General features: G+C 39.8%; 1 protein-coding gene across 4 annotated transcripts; it reads left to right on the forward strand.

Annotated features, from left to right (window-relative positions):
• The first annotated feature begins 35 nt into the window (after nt 1–35).
• On the forward strand, nt 36–10,244 carry LOC145500394 (uncharacterized). 4 transcript variants are annotated; one of them, XM_081479925.1, is made up of 4 exons: nt 36–1,037; nt 3,682–3,945; nt 4,475–4,664; nt 6,145–10,244. In XM_081479925.1, exons 2-4 carry the CDS (start codon nt 3,719–3,721, stop codon nt 7,747–7,749), a joined length of 2,022 nt encoding a protein of 673 aa, XP_081336051.1. In that variant the 5' UTR covers nt 36–1,037; nt 3,682–3,718; the 3' UTR covers nt 7,750–10,244. The 4 variants fall into 4 exon arrangements, 3 of the variants coding, with proteins under 3 accessions (XP_081336051.1, XP_081336059.1, XP_081336043.1); XM_081479933.1 differs by having other exon boundaries at nt 36–517; XR_014051057.1 differs by lacking the exon at nt 36–1,037 and having other exon boundaries at nt 3,641–3,945; nt 6,145–8,402; nt 8,732–10,244.
• Nucleotides 10,245–23,856: the final 13,612 nt, after the last annotated feature.

The following is a 23,856-nucleotide window of genomic DNA, read 5'->3' on the forward strand; positions in this document are numbered from 1 at the left end:
TCAGGCAATTTCTGGCAAATGGTGGAAGGACAAACAAATCATGTAATTAGTTGCTGATAGCTAGAGAACTAAAATTATGAGATTTAATGCATTGCCCAATAAGGTGCATATGAAAATAAATATGTCACAGGAATGGGCTGATAAAGTTTTGCTGAGGTAGCCTGCAAAATGCAGACGTATTTCCGGCTGTTGCTTGTCTTATATGTTCAGCGGAGACAAGCGATAGCTGGAAATACATCTGCAATCACAGGCTATGAAGGTTAATCCAGATATTTATCATGAGGGCATTTTGCAGATCTGATAATGAAATGAACAGTTTTTGAAGACCAGACTTCTTTCAAAGGAACTTTCGCCAATTAACTTCAGATAGATGGGAAAGCGTCTAGGGGTAGGGAGAGTTAATTTTGTCTCACCCGTTCCCAACACGCTTGTTGCTCTACACCCCCCTGCCCATCCCCTACAAGAAAACTATTGTTTCGTCCAGAAAGCGACGCCATCTTTGTTATGCATTGGAGAGGTAAGCCTAAGTTTATTTCTTTTTTTGTCTAAATTAAGGGATTTTTACATCGCACTTCTTTTCTCTTTTGATTGTGTTAGACTAAATAATATTCAGAACAAACTAAGATTTGCTTTTTCGAAATTGCGGTTAGTAATTTTATGCGCTTGCATTCAAAACTGTTCAAGGAAGCCGCTACCTTGACGACGTGCTAACGAACAGCTTTTCTTTCCGAATTACTTCTGGTGAATGCGCTTTTTGTATGCATTCATCTAAGCAAAGGATTAAAAGGAAATGTCTAATTGAAACATGAATATTAATAGTGTTGGGCATTGTTCTTTTTATGCATAATTTGGTTGCGAAGCAAGGTCGAGGAAGTTGATTGTTATTAACAAATTAAACGCACCATTTCGAATCACATCTTTTAAACGCTCCCCTCGAATGGAGATAAAGTTGTGCGAACGAATGCGAAGTGGACGTTTATTTGCTTAACTCTGTGTGCGGAGAGAGATCGAGGAAACAAGGAATAAATCAGAAAACCGTGAGTGATTTTATATTATTCAATTATTGATGCTTCAACAGAACAGTTTATTTCAAGATCACAAGTTATAGAACCGAGCTTGACACAATCAGATATTACATGTAAGCATTAATATTTATCGAAAACATTCGAGAGCAGATCAATAAAGCATTCAAATTTGTTCGATGCAAACCTTTCCTTAGACGTTCCAAAAACTGTAGTCAATGTTGTCTGATTATTCTAATACTGTGTTGTTATACACGTGTACGCATGATATAAGCTCAACTTCATCGATATTTTGTTGAATGTTATTTGCAAAGGAAATGTATGCTTGAGCACAAGGAGACAAGCCTATATTTAATCATAATTTCATTATTTAAAATGTAGTCTAAGTACATTGTACCTGCAGTATTGTTATAACAGTATAATACTGTCTTAGTATCTTTGCCCATGATAGCGTAGAAATATATGTCAAGATTTTTAGATTAAGTTCTGTATGGATTTACATTTGTTTACGTTTCGAAGAATTATTATTTTACTCTTGAAATCTATGAAATCTTGACTGTATTCTTGAAACATTTAAGTTTTCTTCCAGCTTTTTTGCTTCAAGCAATTGCTTTTACACAAAAGATTGCAGCAATATTTTTTTTCTCTTGCAAATCACAAATTTAATAGTAATTTAAGAAGTCTAACTCTCCAAGAGAAGTGATTTGGCATTTTATATCAACTTTGGAGCCTTGATACCTGGTTTAATAACAATTATATTCTTATTACAAAAAGATTCAATGCAAAATACATAAGTGTAAATTCCCGAAAAATTTACAGCAAAATTAATATTCAAACTGCATAGTTCAAATAGCCTAGTTCATGTAGTGGCAAAAAAAGCTAAATGTATTTATTTATTTAGCTCTTATTAACTGACTAGGAGGTCTGTATGGGAGAATCGTCTGAGGTTGTGAGTGCAGGCCAAATGCAGTGAGGTCTGTACACCGAGGTCAAGATTCTCTCATATATGGCGTAAACAAGAACATTTTAATTCGTTTTAATGCAACTGGTTTGTACTAACTGACATTTTGCTTGTGAACGGCAATGAGCTGAACTTAATTCCACCAAAGTTTGCTCGCCCTCTTCACATTTTTTCTTATCAGGCTTTTTGGCACTTCCATAAATAAATATTGGTAGAAGAAAATACTCAATATTTTTGCGTTTTAGTTTGCAACTTTTTCACTACAAAACATTTATGGTCTAGATGCCGGTCTAGATGGAAAAATCTAGACTGCTTTCAATCTCATTCAGCCAATCAAACTTCTGAATTCAGAAGTTCCCAGTCCTTGTGCAAGCCTGCAAATAACAGTCGGTCATCGGACAATTGTCCGGTAAATTTGACGTTTTGACAGGTAAAAGCTTAGCCTGGTCGGACACTCTGACTGGGCATTTCTGCTAAAATGAAAAATATTTTAACTGGAAATTTGTGGCCGAATATGTGACAAGTTATTTTGTTATACTGCCACACAATGCTACGCTAAAAAGCATTGTTACTGGTTTTTGTTTTATCCTAATTCTGAGAATTTTATCCCGCGCAGTGCACCGTCTCAAATGTTATGTTGAATTGTAAACACATCACATCAGCACCACTATTCCTGCGTGTTAATTTACGCATTTTGCGGAGGCATTGTGAAAGATCGTGAAGCCCCATTCAGTCTGAGTTATGTTTGTCTGAAAAGCTACTTAGAATTGAGGTCTTATGTAATTTCTCGTTGTTTGTGACCACCAAGTGTTGTGGAATTAATTTTCAGTCGTAATACATTGACCCAATTAAGATATTATGGAAATTGAATACTCATGTTTCGTTTATCTGAATGCAATCGCTTTCAAAAACTTTAAAACCTCTAAAACGTAACCAAATGTTTTTCTAGTCCGTATGATCAAAACTCAGTTTAATTTTTAACCCTTCATAGTTTTTTTACGTCTGTCAGTGTGGTTGAAATATAGTTTCTGTGCCACAGACATGTTTTTGTGAAAAGTGTAAATGTACAAATTGGTCACGCTTTATAGTCACGACCGCCTCCAATTCCACATTTTAAATAATTACGCAAATTTTTTATTCAATTGACCCCGAAAGCTTTCAGAGGAAACTTGCTTTCAGAAAAAGTCAAAGAATTCATTTCAGCCAATTTTCAAGTCTCGGAATGTTATTGTGAGGTTTTATACTGACAAGCTGTCCACGCGGGAGATTGTTTCATCCCTTTTCCCGTTCAGTCCCTAGACATCGTGGGAAACTTGTTACATTGGAAACACTTGTGTGACTAGGGCTATAGACGTTTGTAAATTTGTCAATTTTCAACAGGTAAATTAATACCAGACGTAATGTAAAGGAGGTCTCCTTGCTGGTGCTAGTAGCGATTTTACACTCAGTTGACTTTTAAGCTATTCGAATTTGCAACCAATATTTTGGCGAAGAGTCTTCACTGAAATACCAAAATGTCTCAAATGTTTCTTTTTAATTTCTAATGACAAAATTTTTTTTTTGTCCAACCAGACTGGCTTTTTGTCAGGTCAAAACTTGTCTTTGTCCTGACAAATGACCTGCCTATAGACAAAAATTATTTGCAGGCTTGCTTGTGAGACGCAGCCATATAATAATAATTTTTTTTGCCATGTTTAGTTATCAAGTTATAGGACCCTTATCCAACATAGCATGGATGAAACTAGACATTACTACAATGAACCAGCTGACTGAGCCTTGCAGGACTGTTGATGAGCTGTCTATTGGAGATCTGGAGAGTGACTATGATGATGATGACCGGCGTGATTTGATCAGTCACTATGCAACTGACAAGTACCTCAGTAAATGGGAACTGGCTGAAGAAGATGACGAGGTGGAACAGCAAGAAAAGTTGGATAATGAACTGCCAAGTAGGGAATCAGAGTAAGTCTTTCAGACAGAAAATGGATCATCCATGCTGTAAATATTTAAACCATAATATACATAAATGGCAACCATGGTCAAATGCTGTGAACAGAGTCTATTTTACTCTAAGTTCTTGGCCCCCCTTTTCTTGGTAACAAGGACAGACTCTGAAGAAGAAGGAAATTATCTTAGTAGTTGCCATCAACAAGAGCAAGTCAATTATGATTATATGTTTTCCAATTAAAAACTGTTTATTTTCTACACATGGCTATAAATTTATCAAATTTCAATGAACTTATTTGATGTCATCATATGCATTTATGCAGGGCCCCACTGAAGAGCACTTTATGTGGAGTGGGCTCCCTGTTTGAATATTTTAATTATTATTATTATTATAATTATTATTATTATTATTATTGACAATGAAGTTATTATTGTTATTACTTTATTATTTGAGACCATGAACACAGAGTGTTTTACTGATAAGGTTGTATGGCCATAGACAGGGATTTTAGACTACTTTAATCTTTGCCATTTTTATTTCCAGGGAAAAACACCCTGGCAAGAGAAAAATCATTCGCCATTTGGTGGCAACCCTTGACTGTGACGAGATGTCACTGGTGTCATACAACAGCGTCAGGGACTGTAACCCATCTGCCACACCGAAGACAGAGCCATCACCACCAGACCATTACCAACTAGGACTCCTGCCTCAGGCTACGGGTGAAGACTTAAAGGTACATGATTATACACCAGGATTAAATCTTTACATGTATTTTCCACACGAATTAATTGTGTACACCAACATTCGATACATGAATGTTCCTCGTTCTTAAAACGTGACAGCAAACTTGAGTCAATTTGTCTGAAGTACTTCACAATTCGACTCGATTTGCTATTTGCAGGGAGTAGATATGAACCTCGTGAAACTAAGACTCGTAAGCAATAATGATACATGAACCATCCTTATTCTTTAAAACGTGACAACAAACATGATTCAATTCATCTGAGGTGTTGTTTTGCTACCTTAGTTATAAGTCTTTCCACAGGGTCACCCCCTTGTGTTCAGGCTTTTTTTAAATCCCCTGCAGTTAACACTCAGTTTCGTTGATCATGAAGACAAAATAGAGGGTCTGTGGACAGACTACACCAACATTAAGGTTACCGTAAACCTTCGCGGATGTCCTTAGCGAAAAAAATATTACCGTGCTGTCTTAAAGACAACCACTACAAATTATATATCAATGCAAAGGTTATAGAATGCTCTATTCGATAAAAATTGTTTTGCCTCAATTTGTTTTAATCATAAGGCGGGGGATTTGCGTTTTTCAAAATTGATCTCCTGCAATGGCCTTCGTCGTAAAACGTGTCGCTGTATTTTTGGACATCAAACTTGACAGAAATTTTCCAAAACAACCAATAGGAATATCGACAAACCGTCACACGGTTTTGATGATTTATGCCTCGTGAATGATATAATGCAGTAGCTTTGTTGATGCGGTCGAGTTTGATACCCGATAAATTCGCTCAATGGAACATCGGTCGTTTCGTGCTTTTAGGTTGCGCTCGCCTTATGATTAAAACAAATTGAGGCAAAACAATTTTTATCGAATAGAGCATTCTATAACCTTTGCATTGATATATAATTTGTAGTGGTTGTCTTTAAGACAGCGCAGTAATATTTTTTTTCGCTAAGGACACCCGCGAAGGTTTACGGTAACCTTAAAAGATGCAATATTGTTTGTGTGGTGTGATGAACCAAGTGAAAGTAGTCTTAATAACTAAATGACAGATTTCCCTGCCCTTTCATACACCTAAACTTATATACCTGAAGCCTGAAAAGAGGTACCCCTTTTGGGCAGAGCCTCCCCATATAGGCCATTATTGGGAGTACCCCCTGGGACAACTAACACCACCACCATAAGCCCCTGCTAGCAAAACTTCAGAAAGGACAGAGCCCCAACCTGATTTGCTTACAAGGTACAAGGTCTCCCTTTGTAATTTAAACTTAAAGAATTCCACATCGAAAAAAATACAACAACTAGTCCCAAAAGCTATAGTATTCACAGTGATAAAAACACGGCTAAAGTTCGGGAGGAATGAGCTGTGTTCACCACACAGGCTAGATTTTAAACCCTATTATGTGCAGACGATCATCAAAACATGTTCAGCTTTGTATGTTTACCAACATTCTGTCTTGTTGGTATTTCTCTGCAGATTTGGCAAGGGTATGGAGGCAACATATACTTTGATGCTGTTCGATGTAAGTCAATGCGAATCAACAGTTCCAAGTCAGGGAAGTCCAGAAAAGAGGGTGTTACCAAAAGATGGAAATCCAAGTCTTGTAATCCTTTGAACAGGAGAGATGAACGCCAATCCCATTTGTCGAGTGTATCCAGCTCACCCAAGGAAATATCTGAGGCTTCAATTCACAGTCTGGGCAGCCTGCGAATGCGGTCTGCAAGCAAGGACAAAAAATGTAAGACAGCCACGTGCAGACATAATGAATCGCCTAAACAACTTCCAGGAAAGATCTGTAAGGGTTTCAGTGAGAAAATGCTAAAAGAAACGTTTCAGCGTCTTCAGGAGAATGGTGACTACAGATTCACTAAAGAGCCTTTAGCAGTATCCGGAGGGCAAGTGGTAGATTCATTCATTGATCCCATCGACAAAGTGCGACATTTTAACACTCAGTGCAAGGGAAGAGACTTCACTTTGAATTTGCAAAATGGCTTTCCTACGCTGCTGACAGCCGACAGTTCATTCTTTTCGCATGGTGACTACAGAACCTCAGCTGCTGTTACTGTCACTGGTAACACTGATCCTTTTATTAAACTTCCTGTTCTTGGGAGATCTGACGCGAAGCACAAGACAAGCAAGGCTGGCAAGGAAATTTCAGGTGAAAATAGCAAGCAAGAGCCTAGGCCAGTGTTTATAATTCCATTTGGTGCATTTGATGATCCTGTGGATGGTGAATCTGATTCCAAAAGAAAGGCTGAGAAGAAAGAGAAACCATCGACTAAAATCCCTGAAGATGGAATCAAGACAACAACGAGCATCACGAAAGACGCTGATAAACCACCAGAAGAACTCCAAAACAACTCTGGCGTAAAAGATGATGGTTTAGAAAACGTTTTGAAAGAAGAAGACAGTGAACGTTGCGTAACACATCCATCAGATGAAAAGGGTCGTGAAAAGTCCCCAGGTAGTTGTTCCACAGTGCGACAAGGCCTTCCTGATTTTCATTTAAAGAGAGAAATCAGTAACCTCTCTCTTAGTAATTACCTGAGGGCGGTCCCCACACGAGGAGCAAAGGAACAACCCAGTCTGACCTCTCCCAGGTCATCAGCTGTGGTGCCAAAGATGAGCTATACCAACAGATCAAGGGCCCTACCAACATTTTACATGGTGAACAATTCTGTACATCAAGGACATCAGTCGGGCTGCAACCCTCAAAGATGGAGTGGGTCTCATGTCTACGGTGGGTATTTCCCGACGACTTGCTCAAAAGAATCCAAATTATTTTACGCGGAAATAAGCTCCATTTCAGAGCAAAACACTTTGAATGGTGATGACACTTTTCGAGAATTATCAAGAACCTCAAGAAGCTCCAACCCTAAGAAAGCTTATTCAAACAAACAGATTCCTAAGCAGAGCTTTGTCAAGGCGAGTTACGTGTCAAGGAAGTCATTTTCACGGCAGAGTGTCATTCGATCTCCAAGGGCCGGTAATGATGCACTAAGAAACTCTGACAAGAACCTTCTTCATGTCCCAGTGACTGGTCAACAATTTTCTACGTTAAATGGAATTCATGATAGATGATAATTATTATTATCATCATCATCATCATTATTATTATTATTATTATTATTATTATTATTATTATTATTATTATAGAATGTTTTGAACATCATCTTTTTTTCATATTAAAGAAGTCTAGTATTACATGTAATAGGCGAATCTTTGCTGACTTCATTGTTAACATTTTTCCTCATTAACATACGACTTTGCGCATAGAAGGCATCATGCTAGACACGATTTTACTAGAAAAACTGAAAGAGCTCGTGAAACTTAGTAAGTGGTGAAAGTTTTGGCTCTTTGGGTGTAATATTCAAGGAGAAATTGGCTTTCAAAAACATCAAGATTTCTGTGTGACAAACGCGCTAATGAGCTCGTGCATTCTTTATAAAATTTTGAGCTTTTAAACCCTCGTCGCGCAAAAAGTATTCAATACATCGCGCTCAAATTCCTTGGGACAGTTAATCGTGCTTTGCCCTTTCAATATTCAGTATTAATCTCTTTGTAGCTCCATCAGAAACTGTATCGCTTATGGTAATGAGGCAAATATTGTAAACAAAGATTCTCCTATACACTAGCTGTGATCTGAGAGATCATGAGTATAGTTTGCGCGGATGTTCTAAACGTCACGTCTGGTAGATAAGGATCCAAAATTCATCCTTGGTATTATCAGTAAGGCAATATTATAACTAGCCTGCGAACGCAAACGTATTTCCGGCTGTCGCTCTTCTCCGCCGAAAATAACGTCTGCGAACCCGGGCCAGGAAACGATTTCTGTGACGTAGGAATTTTAAGCAGATCACAGTTTAGCTCAAGTAGCCCCAGAACTACTGACTGCGTGAGGTATTCGCTGCGAGGAGCACTCGAGTTTCATTCTATCATGGAATCTGATTGGCCAAAGAGAAACAAAAGTCATTACGTCACAGAAATCGTTTCCTGGCCCGGGTTCGTAGACGTTATTTTCGGCGGAGACAAGCGACAGCCGGAAATACGTCTGCGTTCGCAGGCTAGATTATAACTCAACGAAGTACATGTCCGATAGGAAACACTTTTCTATTAATGAACTTAAATGCAGGTTATTTCATTTATATCAAACTCGTCAGTAACTTGCGGAGAAAAAAAGATTTGTTTCATGACGCAAGGTTGTAAATAGGATACAGATTCATCCTGGCTTTACTAAATAAATATAACTTTACTTCGACTTTTACAACCGAAATAGAATGTAGTTCACATCGGTAAGCTAAGCTGGTTAAACCCATGCCTTCGCAAAATTCGCAACTGTAAAGAGATCAGTATATACGTCCGCATTCGCAATCTATCCATGCTCCAGTTTGCAAATTCTTTGCAGCACTAAACTCGTCTGGGTTCTGGCACGACACAGTTAGGCTCACTCTGTATTTATGCAGGAAATGTAACTAACAGTCTTGTAACTTATGTCTTCATACTGGAAGGTAAATCGAAATTGCTGTATTGATATAATTGAAAGTTTACAGAGAGGCTTGTAAAGAGGAAAATAGCGTTAATATAATTAAAATAAAGGTCATCTTGGTTAATCGGCATGGGTGCTCGCTTGTTGTTTTTGTTTAAATAACTTGATCGTTTGATCTTTTTGGAAGAGTTGTATGGCGGAACACGTGGAAAAATGTTTCTTAAGGTTTCTCTGGGGTATGTGTACGAGAAACGCGAGTCATCCTTAAATGCTTCTTGTGATAGTACTTCTCTTTCCAGCTAATGTGCCATTCACTAAGCAAATACCGACAACAAGAGACTCCCTAGCCGATAGGTCTTCAGCTGGGATTTCTTTCTGGGTTTTGAAGGAATCTTTGGGTTTCAAGCGATGCATGTTTTGCCCACATTTGGAAGGGATTTTGGGTGTCTGTCTGTCTCGTGCGTATTAGGGAAATCGAGCGATCTTATTAACGACCACGTCTCATTAAGGTTACCTTACGCACCTTTAAGCAGTTGAAATTGCTTCCCATCTAGGAAAGTTTGATAGGCTATCAAACCCCAAGGGTGCGATCGGACATTTTGATAAATCTTCTGTGTTCATGGGATCGAGGATACCGCTGGTAAGGGGGCATTAGGAGAACTCGTTGCTTGGTCCTTGATCTATCAAATCGTAATAAGGTCGGGCAACGCGAGAGATTATGGAACGTGACGGGAATGTATAGCAGCGACAAAGTTGAACGGTGAGTACATGTGACAGGGAACTGGCTTAGCGCGAACCAATTCACGCCCTTTGTAAGTGCAGGTTACATCTTAAGACACCGTCCACACTAATCCGTCACGAAAAGGAGAGGAGAAATTTGAAAACGCAGCTTTATTTCTACGGTTAGGCCTACCGTCCACACTAATCCGTCACGAAAAGGAGAGGAGAAATTTGAAAACGCAGCTTTATTTCTACGGTTAGGCCTACCATCCACACTAATCCGTCACGAAAAGGAGAGGAGAAAATTGAAAACGCAGCTTTATTTCTACGGTTGGGCCTACCATCCACACTAATCTGTCACGAAAAGGAGAGGAGAAATTTGAAAACGCAGCTTTATTTCTACGGTTAGGCCTACCGTCCACACTAATCTGTCACGAAAAGGAGAGGAGAAATTTGAAAACGCAGCTTTATTTCTACGGTTAGGCCTACCGTCCACACTAATCTGTCACGAAAAGGAGAGGAGAAATTTGAAAAGGCAGCTTTATTTCTACGGTTAGGCCTACCGTCCACACTAATCCGTCACGAAAAGGAGAGGAGAAATTTGAAAACGCAGCTTTATTTCTACGGTTAGGCCTACCGTCCACACTAATCTGTCACGAAAAGGAGAGGAGAAATTTGAAAACGCAGCTTTATTTCTACGGTTAGGCCTACCGTCCACACTAATCTGTCACGAAAAGGAGAGGAGAAATTTGAAAACGCAGCTTTATTTCTACGGTTAGGCCTACCGTCCACACTAATCTGTCACGAAAAGGAGAGGAGAAATTTGAAAACGCAGCTTTATTTCTACGGTTAGGCCTACCGTCCACACTAATCTGTCACGAAAAGGAGAGGAGAAATTTGAAAACGCAGCTTTATTTCTACGGTTAGGCCTACCGTCCACACTAATCTGTCACGAAAAGGAGAGGAGAAATTTGAAAACGCAGCTTTATTTCTACGGTTAGGCCTACCGTCCACACTAATCTGTCACGAAAAGGAGAGGAGAAATTTGAAAACGCAGCTTTATTTCTACGGTTAGGCCTACCGTCCACACTAATCTGTCACGAAAAGGAGAGGAGAAATTTGAAAACGCAGCTTTATTTCTACGGTTAGGCCTACCGTCCACACTAATCTGTCACGAAAAGGAGAGGAGAAATTTGAAAACGCAGCTTTATTTCTACGGTTGGGCCTACCGTCCACACTAATCTGTCACGAAAAGGAGAGGAGAAATTTGAAAACGCAGCTTTATTTCTACGGTTAGGCCTACCGTCCACACTAATCTGTCACGAAAAGGAGAGGAGAAATTTGAAAACGCAGCTTTATTTCTACGGTTAGGCCTACCGTCCACACTAATCTGTCACGAAAAGGAGAGGAGAAATTTGAAAACGCAGCTTTATTTCTACGGTTAGGCCTACCGTCCACACTAATCTGTCACGAAAAGGAGAGGAGAAATTTGAAAACGCAGCTTTATTTCTACGGTTAGGCCTACCGTCCACACTAATCTGTCACGAAAAGGAGAGGAGAAATTTGAAAACGCAGCTTTATTTCTACGGTTAGGCCTACCGTCCACACTAATCTGTCACGAAAAGGAGAGGAGAAATTTGAAAACGCAGCTTTATTTCTACGGTTAGGCCTACCATCCACACTAATCCGTCACGAAAAGGAGAGGAGAAATTTGAAAACGCAGCTTTATTTCTACGGTTGGGCCTACCGTCCACACTAATCGGTCACGAAAAGGAGAGGAGAAATTTGAAAACGCAGCTTTATTTCTACGGTTGGGCCTACCATCCACACTAATCTGTCACGAAAAGGAGAGGAGAAATTTGAAAACGCAGCTTTATTTCTACGGTTGGGCCTACCATCCACACTAATCTGTCACGAAAAGGAGAGGAGAAATTTGAAAACGCAGCTTTATTTCTACGGTTAGGCCTACCATCCACACTAATCCGTCACGAAAAGGAGACGAGAAAATTGAAAACGCAGCTTTATTTCTACGGTTGGGCCTACCGTCCACACTAATCGGTCACGAAAAGGAGAGGAGAAATTTGAAAACGCAGCTTTATTTCTACGGTTGGGCCTACCGTCCACACTAATCTGTCACGAAAAGGAGAGGAGAAATTTGAAAACGCAGCTTTATTTCTACGGTTGGGCCTACCATCCACACTAATCCGTCACGAAAAGGAGAGGAGAAATTTGAAAACGCAGCTTTATTTCTACGGTTGGGCCTACCATCCACACTAATCCGTCACGAAAAGGAGAGGAGAAAATTGAAAACGCAGCTTTATTTCTACGGTTGGGCCTACCATCCACACTAATCCGTCACGAAAAGGAGAGGAGAAATTTGAAAACGCAGCTTTATTTCTACGGTTGGGCCTACCATCCACACTAATCCGTCACGAAAAGGAGAGGAGAAATTTGAAAACGCAGCTTTATTTCTACGGTTGGGCCTACCATCCACACTAATCTGTCACGAAAAGGAGAGGAGAAATTTGAAAACGCAGCTTTATTTCTACGGTTGGGCCTACCGTCCACACTAATCTGTCACGAAAAGGAGAGGAGAAATTTGAAAACGCAGCTTTATTTCTACGGTTGGGCCTACCATCCACACTAATCCGTCACGAAAAGGAGAGGAGAAAATTGAAAACGCAGCTTTATTTCTACGGTTGGGCCTACCATCCACACTAATCCGTCACGAAAAGGAGAGGAGAAAATTGAAAACGCAGCTTTATTTCTACGGTTGGGCCTACCATCCACACTAATCCGTCACGAAAAGGAGAGGAGAAATTTGAAAACGCAGCTTTATTTCTACGGTTGGGCCTACCATCCACACTAATCCGTCACGAAAAGGAGAGGAGAAATTTGAAAACGCAGCTTTATTTCTACGGTTGGGCCTACCATCCACACTAATCCGTCACGAAAAGGAGAGGAGAAATTTGAAAACGCAGCTTTATTTCTACGGTTGGGCCTACCATCCAAACTAATCCGTCACGAAAAGGAGAGGAGAAATTTGAAAACGCAGCTTTATTTCTACGGTTGGGCCTACCGTCCACACTAATCTGTCACGAAAAGGAGAGGAGAAATTTGTAAACGCAGCTTTATTTCTACGGTTAGGCCTACCGTCCACACTAATCTGTCACGAAAAGGAGAGGAGAAATTTGAAAACGCAGCTTTATTTCTACGGTTGGGCCTACCATCCAAACTAATCCGTCACGAAAAGGAGAGGAGAAATTTGAAAACGCAGCTTTATTTCTACGGTTGGGCCTGTGCAGTGCACACTAATCCGTCACGAAAACGGAACTTTTCGAAAACGCTCTTCAAACCGGAGGAATTTGAGACCGCCGGCTTTTCGTTTTCGTGTGGAAGAAAAACATTTTGAAAACGGAGCTTTTCGAAAACGATGACGTCACGATAATCGCGTGATTTTCCTGCCCGAGTTTTCCTCAAACACAAATCTAAGATGACCGGTGATTGTTGCGTTTTTAAATTCCTCCTTTGTAGTGAGGACGGAAATCATTTGATGCGTTTTCAGAGCCGTTTTCAAATTCCTCCAGTGTAGTATGGACGCAGCCTGAGACTTGTAGCAGAGACATCAAACAACGGCAAACTTTCTCTCTTTGTACAAGTGGGGACATCGTGTTGACTTTCACTTCTATTCACAGAAGTATGCTTCGGACTCACCACTTTATTTTGTATTTTATTAACTTCATACAGCTGTTTTTGCGAAGTAGATCTTTGCAATTTACGAACGTTTATAGACTTAGTATGTATTTTTCTCAGTCTTTCAGCTGTCTTCAGAAAGTGGTCCGAAGATCAGGAGTCGTGAGGACTTCTGATTATCCAACGTTAGGCACGCTACGAAGGCTACAGGTATGTCCGTAGTACCTGCGTGTGCATTTACAGATGTAATGCTTGCGCAGTCCTTCACCCCAGTCAAGCTTTTTGCATATTCCTTCATTTTCACAGGCTGTAACTCTTGATTCAGCATAGTTGCAATCTAGAAAACAAAACCTAGCTGTTTCGTATCCGGTAAAGGACGGAAGTCATCAGCGACAAGAAAGGTTTCCAGACCTGCATGTTTCGTCTTAAGCTGACGGTTGGTTTTAATCTTGTAAATACTATTGCATGCGATCTAACCTAAGATTTGAACGGCATATCGCACTGCCCAGGTCCTTAATTTAAAATTTCAAAACAGATCCATCTTCGGGTTATTTTAAAGCCAATTAGTCGGTAACCACGCTGCATAGATCATGTAAAGAACTTAGCACGAATGCGAAGTAAGACTTGATCATAAAAAGCTGGTGGGAGGTCTTTTTTTGAACCCAAAACTAAGCAATGGTATTGGTGCAGGGAAACCATATCTTAAAACAAACACTGTAATTATATCGAATTCGTTTTTCAGTCAAGTTGTACTTTGTATACTATATAATTATGTATTCCATAGTGAAAAATGTCCTTACCAGCTTCACTCTCGCCCTCAACAGCGTAAATCATCAGGGAAACAAAGCACAAGATCACGGCAACCTTCATGCTTGAAAATTCTCTCTGAACAAAGTTCTTCTTGAAGAAGGTACGTCCTTTTGATTCTTGTAAAGCGATTGTTTTCAAGTTAAAGGCAAGTTCCCTAAGATTTACTGGCTCATCAGTTAAATTATAGATACCTACCTAGTTAGATAGCATTCCTTTGTGATGACTAATGGGCCAATCGTTCTCATTCCCTTTCCTTATCCATTAAGTCTGACACACCTACGTGAACTGGTAAAATATTTTAACATTTCGAGATAATTGTGAGTCTCATATGCCTCTAGCATTTAGTGCAATTGAGGACGCCATGCTTTGGGTTGCTTGTGACCAATAGTGTTATTAGTTAACTAGGGACGGCTGGAACAGTGCCTTTCTCACTCTTTCTGTTAATTATAAACTATTCAGTCAGCATCTCAAGATTTTTGCTCTCTTATGTCAGCGATACCTAGCGTTGAGTGTGGCCCATATTAGGGAAGTTTTACAATTGAGTGTCCTTAAACCAAAACCAAAGTTATCACTCAAGCGTGTTCAGATGCAACTGGCATGGACCAAGCAAATTCGAATTGCCTTCGACATTGAAGTGAATATTAACCGCTTTGTTATTCAACCAAAGTAGAGACGGAACCTTTAACACGAGCTGTAAACTATTTCAACATTCAAGATCACTGTTCTCATATGGCCCGAAGTAATGATTAAGATTTATTCAAGAAGCGACACCTAATTGCGTTTATTTTGACCTAAAGTGCTATCGGGTAACCTGTGGCTGGAAGGACACCTTTCATCTGGTGTCCCTCCATTCCCCTTTTCCCCAATCTATTTTAACATTTCAAGATCATTGTTCTCATATGCCTCTAAGTATTAATTAACAAGTTTATTAAAGAAGCGAAGTCTGATTGCTTGAGGTTGATCATATTGTTAGTCAACCAAAACGTGAACGGCGCCTTTCACGCGTGCGACCTGCCTGATTGAAGACTTCTGGGAGCAAAAATGGGAAGTATCTGTAGTTTGTTGCTCTTGAGTAGTCGATACTGATCGCTTCTCTCGCCATTTTTATTGTGAGTTGTCACACCTGTAATGTCCGCTTCTTAGCTAACTCGTTCGATCTCTTTGCAAGAATTGTAGGGCGAAACACTCTCAGAATCTGGTTTCTCTTTGGCATGTTTACCGGTAAACGAAACATCCGTTACCATTCGTTTTACTGTTACTTATGCAGCTGATCTGGTCCATTCCCTGAATTTTTCCTTTTCAACACCTATGTAAGGCGGGAAAAGGGAGAGTTCGTGGCCTGGATCATTAATGAATTGGTTCATCCTTAGCTTAACTTTATCGAGTTATGGATGCACGCGAGAGGTCTGGAGAGGAGGAGGGAAGCGTATAAGATGTTGTTAGAGGCACAGCCGAGAACAACTCTAGCTTCTTGAGTGCCTTCCAAATGTCCCAAGTGCATCCATAACTCGATACACACACAGCTAAAAGCATGAAACGATTTTTTTTAACAACATGGCGTCAACGACTTGGGCGCTAAAACAGGTTTTAATCAGTTGAACAACAGATACAAGATCTGTTCAAACTGCATCGCAATAGTTCACGCCGTCAGTTGGCAGCAGAAATTTATGTTTTTGTTTTCTGAGTTTTTATATAAGCAGTGAAAACGTTTACAAAACCGAGTTTTCCTTAAATACGGCCTAATCCCAACTCTCCCCCAGCCAACCTTGAGCCAGGATCGGGAAAATCTACAAAGAATTCCACTCTTGTTAATTTATCTCTACCATATGTCCCTCGCAGTTACTGAACAGTTCCCACATGTGGCAAACACCGACCTTAGGTCCTAAGACGGCTTGCGTTGCATTTCTGATCAACAAAGACTAAGAAATATGCTTCTGATTCGGGACATTTTATTTTGTATTTCAATCTTCACACAATTTTTTTAGTTTTCATTGTGCTGGTTAGAAGAACAGCAGTTTTGGATCATCCGTAAGTGCGAGCACGTTGGCGTTCACATCTGTGACCGTAAAACGTCGTTTTCCATTTGCATACGAAATGATAAGGACGTGCATCACCCCAGTCCAGTCCTTTATCATCCACAACGCAAGCCGTCCAAACAACGAAGCACACTGAGATGACCGCAAACTTCATTCTTGAAACCTTTTTGCTAGCGAAAAATCTTCACCTGAACTTGCGTTTGTCTTTCAAGTCTTCAGGATTTACCGACCCATCTTGTAAATTACAGATACTTACCAACATTTCAGTACCATTGTTCTTATATGCCCCGAGGTATATATAATTGCAATTTCCGTTACGGAAGCAATGCCTCGGGTAACACTGTTACCGGTGGAGTAGTGCTTTCCACAGACGGTCAGTGCCCCTATTGTAAAATATTTCAACATCCAAGTTAACGTTCTCATACACGCTTAAGTATTGAATTCAGTGCCATCAAAAAAGCGACAACAGGTGTAACAGGGAAAGTGAAGTTACTTACTCTATCTTATGTAAATATAGTAACTTAGTTTAATCTATCTTGAATTATTTGTATTTACTGCGGAAACCCAAAGCACTGGGAAAAGGAGTGCAAAAGCTGTAAGTCAAAATGATCATTTATTTAACATTAATTTAATATTATTTTTTGAGTTTATATTTGATACTTGTGTAAATTTATTAGCGCTCTATCACGAATGCCGTTCTCTTCTTGGCTAAGCAATTCACTATTCATTCTGTTGTAAATAGTTGGCAACCCAGCAATCTGCAGTTGTTAAAAAACTGGCAGCCGCTTCTTTGCGTTTTCGAAGTGTATGTGAAGAGGATACAGATAAAGTTTCGAACGAATGGTAGATTTACTCTAAAACAATTAGTCGACCTTATTGCTTTACTGTAAGTTGTGTTCCTGAAAGTGTGTCCCTTTATCTTTAGTAGTTTCACAGAGATTTTCTTTGCTTCGGCATGCTCCGAATAAAATATAATAGCCAAACTCTCGAATGTAAACAAAAACAAAGGTGTGGCTGACTAGGGCCCTTTAAGGGGAGTATTAGTTGGCTCCAATGCATTCGTAACGAGTGTAAAACAAAAAAAATTAAAAGCGCACCCAATGACGTTACCTCTGCTGCAGCTCTCCCTGTTCCGTGACCAGTACCCGTTTATACATCTGGGTGAGGAGAGGCGCTATGACAGTACGAACATAATGCAATGATCCCCAATAGGGGCACATTACACCAACCATTGGGTCATCGTGCCTCCTCCTCCAGAGGGTTGGAGTGGAATTTACCCTAACATGACAGTTATAAGTCTAATAACCTTCTACAGGGGCAATTTGAGTGTGCTGAAGCCTTTTTAACGTTGTACAACCAAAAGCAACTTTAGAGGACTTTAGGTGACTTAAGGCGACTTTAGGTGACTTTAGGCGACTTTAGGCAACTTTAGGCGACTTTAGGCCCCAGAGTAGGCCTTACTGTTTTCTGACTCGGTAGTAGACACAAGAAACGAGATACCGAAGCAGAGTCAATGTTGTTAGCGATCACGAGCTTTCGACGCTGTCATAACGTCTTTTTCAGGTAAATATGGCGGGAATCTATTTGTCACGTGAGCTTAGGTGGACCAAGTCACGTGCCAAAACATCCCCGTATAGGGCTTGAGGTTCAACTCCACGGTCTCGATTGAGCGTCGGGGACTGGCTCAGAATTTTCAAGGCCTCACGAAATCCCCTTTTGAAGCCGCCTTGCTCTCTTCCACCTTTTTGCCTGTGCCCCTAATGTGTTCTCCAACGGTGAAAGATATCGATCTAGCAGTGTTAGAATATTTCTTTAATGTCCAGTTAAACGTCCGGTTAAAGTAAGGCGGCTGTCAAACAACATCACAAGGAGAATTCGCGAAGCCTTGTCTCGAGCTGCACCCTCGTCAACTATCACGCAATCAGAGAAATCTGGAGCTCATAATCTAATTATTGATCAACTTTATTACCAATTATTTGATTATACACCTTATTAATTTTGTTTCACTTTCATCTAAATGTAGATACTGAATATAGTGCATTCTTCCGTTACTATATTCTTAACGAATATTTGTATCATGTTTTCCTTTCCCACATAACAGGACCTTGACAGAAACTCGTCCACAAAAGCAATAAGAGCAATTTACTATTCGCCAGAGAAGCATCTAAAAGACCCAAAGAAATACAAGATTAAAGAATACTAGCCAATATCGACAATATTCAGGAAATCATAGCGGAGCTCAAGCCAAGCGGAGCCCCATACTCATACAGGAAAGAAAAGGAAACCCATGAGTTAATTTTCTCATGGTTATCATGGCTAGCGGTATTGCTCGTGGGCGTGTACGCACGACGACGACGGAGTCGCGCAACATGGCGGCCATACTCCAAATAATAGGAGGACAGAGACATGCAGCCTTGGTTTACCGTGTACCTTTTTAATATAGGACATCCATGTTATGATCAATTGACACCTGTCAAAACAAGGTACCCGCTGACCAGAATCACGTAACCATATCGCGGGCTCAAGTTCACAGCTCATTGAGGTCACCTGTTTTTTTGACCAAGTTCGATTAGATCGCGGGCTCATGTCAGGTTAACTTGTTGAAAACAGGGCAGGATTGTTCGGAAGCCGGTTAACGCTAACCCAGGATTAAAAGTTAACCGAATTATAACTTTTTCGTCTATACAAATGTTGTTTTGCTGCTTTGTTTTGTGTATATGGTGATTATTAAAGCTCAAAACAGAAGGCCAAACAATATACAGAAGACCTCACCGCAAAGTTACACGAAATCAAAATTCTACCTTTTCATGGGTTAGCTTAATCGGGCTCTGAACAACTCGGCCCAGGAGGTACGCTTTTAGGCTGGCCTAAATCTATATATTAGGTTGACGAAGAACATCTGAGGACGAGTGCACCATCCGAGTAACACCACATGCTGTCAATGACGAACAGAACAATTCATCAGTTTTCACAAATTCTCTTTAACTTTTCACAAATGACGAAACAGGACAATTCATTTTTTCAAATTCTCTTTAACATTTCACAAATTGAACAAATACCTGGCTTTCATTATTTATCAGTAAAGGCTAAGGTCCTACAAAAAAGGTGATTCTGAAAATGTTAATGCCAGGGGGAAAACTCTAACAAAGATTGATTAGATAGTGCAGACTATTAGATCGCAAGAACAGCTAAAGGAGCTTCACATGAGACTAGTTTATGCATGCTAGGTTTTGAGAATGTTTGTTTTAATCTGAACATCATATGAACAACTAGATCATTGTACTATTGTGCAGTCTTGTTACGTCTACCTACGAATCATCCTTTCACCATAGAAATTTATTTAACTTCATAATAAATGCAATATTGTAAAAACGGCCAGGATTAATAAAATGTTTTGTTCCGCTTTCTCTAGTAGTGATTTCTTTGCGTCGATCGCATATATGAACTGTTAAGCAATAGCCACATGCACGCTTTGCGAGCCTATTTTAATGCTATTCTCTAAACCCAACAGATGGTGTTCCTGTGTTTTCTAATAAAAGCAAACACGGCAAAGCGTCCTCAAGCAGTTCTCCTCAAGCGTAAATTATTTTTTTAGAAAACAAGGAATACCTTCTTCTATTTTGTAACAGGGCGCACAAGGAACGTTACTTGTAATGAACCTCAATAACAACTACATTGCATGTGCATATAGCTACCGCTATTTCTGCCAACTAAGTCAAGGACTCCCCATGTAGCCCAGTAATTACAATTCCAGGCTTTGATTCGGAAGGGCAGGCGTTCAGACACCGCATAAAGAGTACCTTTTTTTTTTCATATTTTATTGCACTGAAAATCTCTTATTTCGTTCAATCTTTCTTTTTTTCGTTAGAAGCAAGCTAGGAGAAAACAAAATCTTATAGGAAACAAAATCCCACCTGTCTCAAATTTTTTTTCTTCCTTTTTCTTTTCTTTTGAGCGTTAGTTTTTTATCGTTTTGAAAAGATTAAATAATGGACGTAAAAAAACTCTACAACCGATGCAAGGTCTGTCATTTTTTCATACAGCTGTAGCACATTTCCCAATGCAAGATTAGCCTGTCAATAAAAGCTACATTTCATGTGCATATAGGTAACGTTAAATTTACTACCCAATTCAAAGAGTCCCCTGTAGCCCAGTGGTTCCATTTCCGAGCTTCGGTTCGGGAGGGCATGGCGTTCAGCCCCCGGCAGAGGGACTCCAAATTTTTTTCTTCCGCATTTTCTTAAGTGTGGCACATTTTCCAAGTGTGCCACATTTTCTTAAGTGTGGCGCATTTTTCCAAGTGTGCTGCATTTTCTTAAGTGTGGCGACTTTATCCAAGTGTGCACCATTTTTCTAGGTTGAGGCGCATTTATCCAGCCGTGGCGCATTTTTCCAAGTGTGCCGCGTTTTCCTAAGTGTGGTGACTTAATCCAACTGTGCCCCATTTTTCCAAGTGAGGCGCATTTCTCCAAGTGTGGCGCATTTTTCTAAGTGTGCCGCAGTTTGTTAAGTGTGGCGCATTTTTCCAAGTGTACCGTATTTTCTTAAGTTTGCCACACTTTTCTAAGTGTGCCGCATTTTCTTAAGTGTGGCGCATTTTTCCAAGTGTGCCGCATTTTCTTAAGTGTGGCGACTTTATCGAAGTGTGCATCATTTTTCCAAGTAAGGCGCGTTTATCCAAGTGTGGCGCATTTTTCTAAGTGTGCCGCATTTTGTTAAGTGTGGCGCATTTTTCCAAGTGTGCGGTATTTTGTTAAGTGTGGCGACTTTATCCAAGTGTGCCCTATTTTTCCAAGTGAAGCGCATTTTTCCAAGTCTGTGGCATTTCCTTAAGTGTGGCACATTTTTCCAAGTACGCGCATTTTCTTAAGTGTGGCGCACTTTTTTAAGTGTGGCGCATTTTTCTAAGTGTGCCTCATTTTCTGTGCACATTTCATGTACATATAGGTAGCCTTAAATTTCCGAGCTTCGGTTGGGAAGGGCATGGCGTTTAGTCCCCCGTAGAGGGAGTCCAAAATATTTTCTTCCTTTTTCTTTTCTTTTGGACGTTAGTTTTTTATTGTTTTGAAAAGATTAAATAATGGACGTAAAAAATCTCTATAACTAATGCAAGGTCTGTCATTTTTTCATATTACATTTCCCAATGCAAGATTAGCCTGTCAATAAAAACTACATTGGATGTGCATATAGGTAACGTTACATTTACTACCCAATTCAAGGAGTCCCCCTGTAGCCCAGTGGCTACATTTCCGAGCTTCGGTTGGGAAGGGCATGGCGTTCAACCCCCCGCAGAGGGACTCCAAATTTTTTTCTTCCTTTTTCTTTTCTTTTGAACGTTAGTTTTGTATCGTTTTGAAAAGATTAAATAATGGACGTAAAAAAACTCTATAACTGATGCAAGGTCTGTCATTCTTTTATAGCACATTTCCCAATGCAAGATTAGCCTGTCAATAAAAACTACATTTCATGTGCACATAGGTAGCATTAAATTTGCTACCCAATTCAAGGAGTTCCCCTGTAGCTCAGTGGTTACATTTCTGAGCTTCGGTTGGGAAGGGCATGGCGTTCAGCCCCCCGCAGAGGGACTCCAAATTTTTTTCTTCCTTTTTCTTTTCTTTTGAACGTTAGTTTTGTTTAGTTTTGAAAATATTAAATAATGGACGTAAAAAACTCTATAACTGATGCAAGGTCTGTCATTTTTTCGTAGCACATTTCCAAATGCAAGATTAGCCTGTCAATAAAATTTACATTTCATGTGCATATAGGTAACGTTACATTTGCGACCCAATTCAAGGAGTCTCCCTGTAGCCCAGTGGCTACATTTCCGAGCTTCGGTTGGGAAGGGCATGGCGTTCAACCCCCCGCAGAGGGACTCCAAATTTTTTTCTTCCTTTTTTTTTTTTTTGAACGTTAGTTTTGTATTGTTTTGAAACGATTAAATAATGGACGTAAAAAAAAAACTCTATAACTGATGCAAGGTCTGTGGTTTTTTTATAGCACATTTCCCAATGCAAGGTTAGCCTGTCAATAAAAACTACATTTCATGTGCATATAGGTAGCATTAAATTTGCTACCCAATTCAAGGAGTTCCCCTGTAGCCCAGTGGTTACATTTCTGAGCTTTGGTTCGGAAGGGCATGGCGTTAAGCTTTAACACGGCTACTGTTGTTTTTATTTTTGTTTTTTTCATGTTTGTGTTGTACCTCATTTAAATTTTTCTTGTAGCACTTCTTTTTTGGTGTTTGAGCCAAGTTAGGGGTGAAAGACGTTTTAGGAATGGACATCAAATCTGGCGTACCGTAAAAGATACTTATCATGCGATGTCTTTTTTTTATTTAAGCATTTAATATTTTTTTGTTTTGGAAATAGATTTCAAAAAAACGTTATAACTGATCCTAGCTGTTTTAAAACCTTAAAGTTCCTTGGTCAGCCACATTTTTGTTGTTGTTTTTATGCTAGAGTTTGAGTATTATATTTTATTCGGAGCGCTGTCGAAACGAAGCTAATCACAGTGAAACTACTAAAGGTAATTTAACATACTTTTTGGGATACTACTTTCAGTAAAGCAATACGATTTTGCTTCACCATGCAATATAAATGATTTCTATGGCGACGAAAATGGCGGAGGGTGACTAGGGTTCTTCACGGGTTTTTTTTTGTTTTTGAGCTTTGCCGAGAAATAAACCTTCTTCTCTTTGTTGGAAATGCATGACTCAGCTTCTTTTTCAAACCCACGATGTTATATCTTCAGAATAATAATAATAGAACTGGAGTTACCTTCTCTTGTCATGATCTTCTCGATCCCATCCCAGGCCATCCCGTGATTGAGAGCTAAACAATTACGTATCTATAACAAAATTCTAGGTGGTGATTAGTTCTCCGCGCGCCTATTTGTCACGTAATCGGCGCACGATCATGTGCCGCATAAGCCAATCATTTTAAGTCCTCTCAACTAAATCCCCCGATTACATTGTTGATTACAATCACTATAGCAAGCGATTACAAAAAAGGCCAAATTGGATATCTGTAATTGGGCACCCACATGATCGTGCGCAAATTACGTGACAAATAGGCGCGCTGAGAACCAATTACGATCGAGAATATCACTCCATCGTCTGAAAGTACAAGAAAAAGTACGTGAAACCAAGGGAGCAAATAGGTAAAACGCCTGCCTTTCGCGCGAATAGAGGAGTTGACGTTCTAAGGGGCTTTATGGGTGATCAGGGCAAGATTGCAAAAAAACAAAGCGGCAAAATATACGTTTTTCTTCATATTTCCATTTTGAGTTTCATTTTCGAGAAGAAACTCCTTTTCTACATTTACTAGCGTTTTGGGGTCGATTGAGCTAGGCACTAGCCTGCTAACGGAGATGTTATTTTTGTGGCTTGAGCGGCTAAAACTTGACCAAATCATTCGGTTTCAACCGTAAAAAAATTCCCACGCC

The sequence above is a fragment of the Orbicella franksi genome, chromosome 1 (assembly GCF_964199315.1).
Source record: "Orbicella franksi chromosome 1, jaOrbFran1.1, whole genome shotgun sequence".
NCBI lineage: Eukaryota > Metazoa > Cnidaria > Anthozoa > Scleractinia > Merulinidae > Orbicella > Orbicella franksi.

Coding starts and splice junctions, on each gene's coding strand:
- LOC145500394 (XM_081479917.1), top strand. CDS start 3,674: ATGTTTAGTTATCAAGTTATAGGACCCTTATCCAACATAGCATGGATG. Junction 3,946..4,474: donor CTGCCAAGTAGGGAATCAGA/GTAAGTCTTTCA, acceptor TTTTATTTCCAG/GGAAAAACACCCTGGCAAGA. Junction 4,665..6,144: donor CTACGGGTGAAGACTTAAAG/GTACATGATTAT, acceptor ATTTCTCTGCAG/ATTTGGCAAGGGTATGGAGG.